The sequence below is a fragment of the Oncorhynchus masou genome, chromosome 28 (genome assembly GCF_036934945.1).
Source record: "Oncorhynchus masou masou isolate Uvic2021 chromosome 28, UVic_Omas_1.1, whole genome shotgun sequence".
NCBI classification, from domain to species: Eukaryota; Metazoa; Chordata; class Actinopteri; order Salmoniformes; family Salmonidae; genus Oncorhynchus; species Oncorhynchus masou.
Window position 1 is genome coordinate 51762112 of NC_088239.1, and position 8139 is coordinate 51770250.

Genomic DNA, 8139 nt, shown 5'->3' on the forward strand with positions numbered 1-8139 from the left:
TTTCTAATATGATGTTTGTGGTCTCCAGCCTGTACTGCCCCACACAGCGGTGTGTCTGGTGTGTGGAGAGGCAGGGAAGGAGGACACAGTGGAGGAAGAGGAGGACAAGTTTAACCGCATGCTCATGGAGTGCTCCATCTGCAATGAGATAGTCCATCCTCTCTGCCTCAAGGTAAACGGCTCAATGCAGTGTGTGGATGCTGTCACTGAGCCTCTCATATCTCTCTGTACGTGATCGATCGACTCAGTGTGAGCACTTACGTTACTGCAGTGTATTTGTTTATGGTTGCCCTTCCTCCTATAGAGGACTCCTATGCTGCAAATGATAAATGATAGCTTTGCTTCTTACTGTCTCACTTTTACTTGTGCTTCCTATCACCTTCATCCACTCAGTACTTTGTGTTCTTTTGTTCAGGTGAAAGATTCTGGTGGAGTTGTAAATGACGAGTTGCCAAACTGCTGGGAGTGTCCAAAATGCAACCATTCAGGGAAGACAGGGAAAGTAAGCATCTATGTGGGGGTGGAACCGGAATACTCTGAATATCTAGCCTCTGTTCAAGACATCAAATGTATTGTAAAAATCCTTTAGAATTAAAAGTGTCCGGAAACAAATAGGCAAAAGATATAAAGTAGTCTTCTCTTGTTTCTCACCTTTTGGCCGTCAAGCAAAAAAGAGGACCAGGGTTCAAGTACGCGTCCAACCTTCCCGGGTCGCTGCTGAAGGACTCACGATTGAACCGTGACATCAAGGAAGAGCCCGACCCGCCCAGTCTGCCAACATCACCCACTGGGACCACGGCAACCGTAGCCACAGTGAAGAGAAAGGCGGAGCGTGATGACACCCCCAAAACGAAAGCAGAGGAATCTCCTCCTCTGAAGAAACGTTCTCCCATGCTGTCTCTGGGCGGGCTGCCCCGACCCAGGCCTGAGGACAACCCTCTGAGGAAGAAGAGGATGCTGTTCGACATCAAAGATGAGGACGAGCCTCCTGTTGTCAAGAAAAAGGTGATTTATCCAACAGACTGATCAGCCTGATCATGGATAATTATGTTTATAATGAAGTATCTGTACTGAGCATTCCTCTTGATTTGAGTTTATTTAGTCAAGATTCAATTACCAAACCGTAACCCTTGCCATTTGAGAATGGTAAACCCCTTACTTGTGAAACACTACTTGGAGAAAAATGTAGAAGGTTATATGTATAAGGCCACTTCAAACTGTAAAGTGGATTGTAAGAAATGAATGTCAGAGTAACTGATCTGCTGCCTATGTTCCTTTACAGAAGAAGCCCCCAAAACCTGATGACCTTTTGATCCCCAAGCTGTTAAAGACCATCAAGCAAGAGCAAGTAGATGAGGACGACGAACACAAAGACCATGAAGATGAAGAGGAGGACAGATGCACAGGGGACAGGGTTGTAACTAAAGGGAAAAGAGAAGAGGAGGAAGAGGATGGAGATGAGGAGGAGGAGAAAGATGGTGGTGTAGAGGACAGTAAAGACGGTACAGTAAAGACTATGCTGAGTCCACTGCTACGGACGTCTAGAGCCAGAGAGAGTGACCAGTCCTGCTCCAGCTCTCCCCGGGCAGGGCCCAGCAGTGTAGGGTGCGATGCCCCAGAGAAGACACCTGGCCAGCTGAAGGCACGCAAGCGCCGCCGCCTCCCCAACAAAGAGCTGAGCAAGGAGCTGAGCAAAGAGCTCAATCTGGAGATTCAGAAGACCGAGGACTGCCTGGCCAATCAGAACCGCAGACCACTGAAGAGGGAGGACAGCCCAGCCAATAACAGCCGTCGACCCTTGAAAACTGAGGACACCTCGACCAATCCGAACCGCAGACCACCAAAAACAGAGGACTCTCCTGCCAATCATAACCGCAGGCCAATTAAGACTGAGGATGGTCTATCCAATCACAACCGCCGGCCATTGAGGACTGAGGACTGCTTAGTCAATCAGAACCACAGGCCAATGAAGACAGAGCCTGAGAGCGACGGGGAGGAGCCTAAGCCCAAGCGGCCACTCAACAACTGCACCAGTGACCTTGGAGACTGGCTCCACCCCAGGGGGCGGGAATTAAACGGGACGCCCCGCCAGCTCTCGCCACTGGGGTGGAATCGCAGCCCTCCGATCACACCTATTTGCCCACGCCCTCCTCCCTGCCGCTCACCACCCAAATGTGTCCAGATGGAGCGTCACGTGATCCGGCCGCCTCCCATCAGCCCCCCGCCAGACAGACTGCCCCTGGAAGACGGACAGACCCACATGATGCACAGGGAGGTGTGGATGGCCGTGTTCGGGCACCTCGCACACAGAGACCTTTGTGTCTGCATGCGCGTCTGCAAAACCTGGAACAGATGGTGAGTTTTTAGATGTGCTGTGGCTATCAGATAGAGCAAGGGGTCTGATACCAAGTTAAACCAGTCAGTCTTGTGAAATAGTGGGTTGTGCTTCTCATAATGGACCTTGTTCATTGGAACTACAGTATGAACACTAAGCTGTAAGGCTCTCTAGCCTAGAGCTCTCACCTCAGTGTAGTCCTTCCACAGCTGCAGCTATGGCAGCTGTGTGATCGTGTGCTGACCTTCGCCCCTGCTTCCCCAGGTGCTGTGATAAGAGGCTGTGGACGCGGATCGATCTGAACCGCTGTAAGTCCATCACTCCCCTCATGCTGAGTGGCATCATCCGCAGACAGCCTGTGGCTCTGGACCTCAGCTGGACCAACATCTCCAAGAAGCAGCTCAGCTGGCTCATCAACAGGCTGCCAGGTGAACACCAGCCAGCAGTGTTGTAACTGAGGCAATGTGCAAATCCCTCTGCCTTTATAACAGAATGGTGTGTGTGTGTGTGTGTGTGTGTGTGTGTGTGTGTGTGTTTGTATCTCTGTCCATGGTTCTGGGTACACACTGGAAACCTGATGTCACCACTACTGTCTATTACAGTGCTTCTCTGTACTGAGGGCATTGACAGGAACATATTTAATGTGACTAGTTGTGATGGGTTTATGTTTGGCAATACTGTAATGCCGTCTTTGTTTCCATGGCTGGGCGAGCTGCTCCGGCATGTCTGACGCTTGTATCCCCAGGGTTTCCTTAAGTGCTTCAGCCCATTTGCTTTGTTTCTTATTAATTTATGCGGCGACTATAATTACATTTGCATAGTGATTTGTTTTTGTTTCCTTGTTTTTGAAGCCTCAGGTTAACGAGCTGTTGGAGACTAATATGATTCCCTAATGGAAAATCACAATTAGTCCCCCCCCAAACGATTGAAAATAGCAGCAGAGAATGTTACACTCGTTGGAGGGAAGGAGCCCTAATGATGTATTATTCAGGCTTCTTTTTTTTTTGGTGGGGGGGGGGGGGGGCAGGCATTGTGACAGTGCTAGGGTGTTAGCAAGAGAGGAAGTGATGTTCAGTTTCGACCCCTGTTAACCCCTGACTGTCCCTGCAGGTCTGCGGATGCTGCTGCTCTCAGGCTGCTCCTGGGTGGCTGTGTCTGCCCTCTGCACCGCCAGCTGCCCGCTGCTGAGGACCCTAGATGTCCAGTGGGTAGAGGGGCTCAAAGACGCCCAGATGAGGGACCTACTCTCACCCCCCACAGACAACAGACCAGGTATATTCCCACCATCCTCCAGTGTGTTAGAATGACCGTCTGGACACGTGGCGGGGAGTTTTGAACAGCATGTCCATGTGTTTTGCGATCCAGTCAGGCTGCTGCAGCCCATCCATGTCAGGTTTTGCTGTGCTCTCTGGTGCCCCCATGTGGCTGTCTTTACAGGCCACATAGCTGGAAACACTTGGGCCCGATTGTGCTTCGAGTAAGGAAGCTTAAAAACAACTTGACACATTCAATCTCTCCGTCTCTCCTTCTCTAGGTCAGCTGGACAACAGGAGTAAGCTGCGGAATGTGGTGGACCTGCGTCTGGCCGGGCTGGACATCACAGACACCTCCCTGCGCCTCCTCATCCGCTACACGCCCCAGCTGACCAGGCTGGACTTGAGCTACTGCAACCACGTCACTGACCAGTCGGTCAACATCCTGACCACTGCTGGGACCACCACCAGAGACTCGCTCACTGACATCAACCTCTCTGGTAGGAGGATACAAGGCCGTGTTACAATGCCTACTATCACTACGGACAATGACTATGTCCGAATGTCCCTACAGCCTACTGTTTACTGAAAGTATTTACGACTAACAGCAACAGTACTAGTCACTAGTTAGAACATATTGGTTAGAATCCAGACACAGCCATTGACTGTCCGTTGCAACGTTCATTCGTTGCTTCATGGCATAGGTCTTGGCATGTTTCCTATTCATTGGTTCATTGCATAGGTCATGGCATGTTCCCTACTGAGAGGAATGCACCCGATATGGTCTAAAAATCATGTCTTGATTTTTTTTCTAACTTATGGGGCGGTTCACAATATATCTTTCGAGAACGTTTTCTCACAATAAGACACAGCCATTAACAGACAATACACCTCATTTCAAACAGTCAGGAATTATCTAATGAATTCAGGGCTTGTTAAGTTAAACCAAGCCTAAATAGAAGCCTTCCACAACCATAAGACCCACTAATAATGTAATTATTTTATTAAAATAGTTTAACCTACTTTTGTGGTGTTGCAATAATCACTGATCTGGCTTTCATGTGTGTTAATGACAAAGCCCTTTTTGTTATAAAATCACCCAGAACCATGTGTAATGCAAATCCACTAATGATGACGAACTTCTTCAGGCGGACATTATAGAAAACAAACACAGGTCTCATGAACAATATCTCAAACACAAGGCCACATGCTAGCGAGGAGCCAGCTAATATTCATATTTCAAGTCTAACCAACTAAAAAGGCAGAACAGTTTAACTGTTATGAACACACCCTCCTGTCCGTCTCCAATTGTGTGAACAACATAGCGATTTTGTTGGACCAAACCTCAAATTCAAACCGATTGTTGTCAGAGAGGAAGAAGCTCTTTTGTCATGAGTGGCAAGGGGAGGGGCTTGGGGTCTGTGTGCGACTAGAAATGTGCACGCAGACACGAGACCAAAAAGACAGAACGCTCAAAAACATAGACATTTGGAACACCGCACTAAAACATACATTCAAATAAATGTTATAGATTGCGCAGCCCTATGTAAATAGCTTTAATTGTGCCTTATTTGTGATGCAATGGGGCGGAGTAAAACTAGGGCTCACAGTCCCCCCGGAGTGAAGCTCCACTACAAACCATAACTGAAACACCCCCCCCCCCCCCTCCCCATGTTTCTCCACTCTGAGTAGTGCCCTTAAAGGTTGGATCAATGAGAGATAGACATTCCCATTATGAGACAGTCGGGGGGAACCGTGTGGCAGTCAGACTAATGAGGTCTCTGGCACCACTGATGTCTTATCCACCGTCAGTCACTCACTGACGGAACCGCTTGAAAGCTTGTTAATGGAGCACTTGAAATCCCCATGCACATGACTACGGTGAGATTTTGGTTTGAATCTTATATCCTAGAAAACAAACGAGCGGTAGGTGTATAGAAGGAGCCTATCTGTCTGTATACGCACTGAAGATACTGATTGGTCTCCTATTACATCAACCTATCTTCCTCCTCCCTCCCCTCTGCAGTGTGCAACAGAGTCACGGACCAGTCGCTGGCCTACTTCAAGCGCTGTGGAAGCATCTGTCACATTGACTTGCGCTACTGCAAGCAGGTGACCAAGGAGGGCTGTGAGCGGTTCGTTGCTGAGATGTCAGTGAGTGTACAGTTTGGACTTGTAGAGGAGAAACTACTGCAGAAACTCTGCTAGCGGGTGAGAGAGACTGCGCTGTATGCACTCGCTAGTTAGGACACTCTTCAGAATAAGGAACCGTCAAGGGTGGCGTCATCGCCATGGAGAAAGTGTTGCATTTGACAGAGGACATTTTTACAAGTGACCGTGGCTCTGATACTCATTGAATGCCTCTTGTGCTGCTGAAACAATCATGTTTTCCAAAACAGGATCTTCAACATGTAAAAGGCCACCTGGTATTACTGGACATTTGACAAAGCATGTCCCCCCCCCCCCCCCCCCGTTTTGTCTATGCCAAGATATTTAAGTTATTTTTTTATTTCTGCAAATGAACAGGCAGTGTATGTTCACAACGGTGAAGTTTGACTTCTTTTGTTTAGTATGTACTGTTGTTGCAGTGCACAGTTTATGCATTACACATCAATATTTTTGTATCAGAAAGTGTTTCATACTTTTATGTGCAGGGTTGAATGCACTGATTTACAGTACCATTTTTGATGGACAGTATTCAATCTGTCTCTTGTTTTTTTATTCTTTAGACTGTAGATTTATGCCAAGAGCGGTAGCTCGTTTTCTGTACGGCTGTTTTATATGTCATTTATTTAAGTGCTGAGGTTCATTTTTACACGTGTAATTGTCTGTACAGTTCACAGATACGTTCTCCTTTTCATGTTTTACTCAACTTAAATTTCGAAATATTTAGAAAAAAAATCTATTTGTACTGTTTGACAAATAAATATTACTGTCCTTTCCAAGGTTTATCAAGTCCGTATGAGTAAGGCACCAGTGACTGTTTGTAAGAGGAAGCATCATAAGCCTGATTTAAAGTCTACTACTGCAGACCAAGAATCTGTCCGTCTTCATATACCAGGCCGGTGTGACATTATCATGCTCTGTGTTGTTTTTCTCACAAGGGATTCCCACACCTATGGATGCAAGTTTTAAGTAGACACTTGCTTTTGAATAAAAACCAATACAGTATGTACACTGAGTGTACAAAACATTAGGAACACCCTCAGAACAGCCTTAGTTTGTCAGGCCATGGACTCTACGAGCTGTCGAACGCGTTTCACAGGGGTGCTGGCCTATGTTTTCTCTCAAATGCTCCCCACAGTTGTGTGAAGTTGGCTGGATGTTCTTTGGCTGGTGGACCATTCTTGATACACACTGGAAACTGGCGTGTGAAAAACCCAGCGCCGTTGCAGTTCTTGACACTCGAACCGGTGCGCCTGGCACCTACTACCATACCCTGTTCAAAGTATAGATGGCTGGCGGCACTTTAAATGGGGAGGACGGGGCTCATAGTAATGGCTGGAACGGATTAAATGGAATGGTATCAAACATGATTCCCATGTGTTTGATAGCCATTCCATTGACTCCTCCCCGCCCAAGCCTCCTGTGGTTTAAAGGCACTAAATCTTTTGTCTTGCCCATTCACCCTCTGTATGGCACACACACACACGTGTCGATTGTTTCAAGGCTTAAAAATCCTTCTTTAACCTGTCTCCTCCCTTCATCTACACTAATTGAAGTGGATTTAAGAAGTGACATCAATAAGGGATCATAGCTTTCACCTGTATTCACCTGGTCAGTCTGTTTTGGAGAAGAGCAGGAGTTACTAATGTTTTGTACATTCAGTGTATATGATCTACTGGGGTACTGTACGGTCAGTGTCTGACAGGTAACTAACTACTTTATATTATACCTTAATTACACTGGTCGTAAGTAGTGGCTTTTTTTGTGTATGCAGGCTATTATTAGACTATATACACTGAGTGTATAAAAAAAGGGTATGTACAGGAAATGACAAAAGTATGACTACTAGGGGCTCCTAATTTATGTTTTGATTAGACCTGTCCACATACAAAAAGGAGATTTAACTACCAATCACCATGTATTCCCTGTGTGGTTGGGAAATGTATTAGTATATAATTGGTTCAACTGTATATACTGTAAATATTCCACTTAGAGAAACTAGTTTGTGACTTTTGAGTTATTAAAAACTCATCCTAAATACCGAGCTCTCTATTTTTGGTCACTTTTCCCCCCACAATCGTCTTAATTTATCTTTTTGTTCATAACCAGTCTGTGCAATATGTAAACAAAACATGTGTGAAATATGTTTAAAATGTCATACATTGGAGTATCTATGAATGTTTTTTAGGTTCTGAAATAAATACCTTAAACATCAAATCTAGAGTAGTATGCCATTCTGTCAACATTGCATTCATTAAACTGGGAATAAACAATTCATTGATTGTTGCCAGTCGGATACAGCAAGAAGTGTGTTAAAAAAATTACAGGATCTTTGCTTATTATTTTATGGTATAATCTTGTAATTACCAAAATAAGAAGTTCAAA

The 8139-nt window shown here is 46.0% G+C and overlaps 1 protein-coding gene across 5 annotated transcripts in view; it reads left to right on the plus strand.

Annotated features, from left to right (window-relative positions):
• The window catches only part of LOC135517849 (lysine-specific demethylase 2B-like), a 53846-nt gene extending 45875 nt beyond the window's left edge, over positions 1 to 7971 (plus strand). For all 5 annotated transcript variants that reach the window (XM_064942502.1, XM_064942501.1, XM_064942499.1 and 2 more), the window contains 8 exons: positions 29 to 172; positions 416 to 502; positions 667 to 1005; positions 1283 to 2355; positions 2600 to 2763; positions 3446 to 3607; positions 3870 to 4088; positions 5615 to 7971. In XM_064942502.1, coding sequence (XP_064798574.1) covers positions 29 to 172; positions 416 to 502; positions 667 to 1005; positions 1283 to 2355; positions 2600 to 2763; positions 3446 to 3607; positions 3870 to 4088; positions 5615 to 5796 — 2370 coding nt within the window. In that variant the 3' untranslated portion in view covers positions 5797 to 7971. The remainder of the gene's footprint in view (positions 1 to 28; positions 173 to 415; positions 503 to 666; positions 1006 to 1282; positions 2356 to 2599; positions 2764 to 3445; positions 3608 to 3869; positions 4089 to 5614) is intronic.
• Positions 7972 to 8139: the final 168 nt, after the last annotated feature.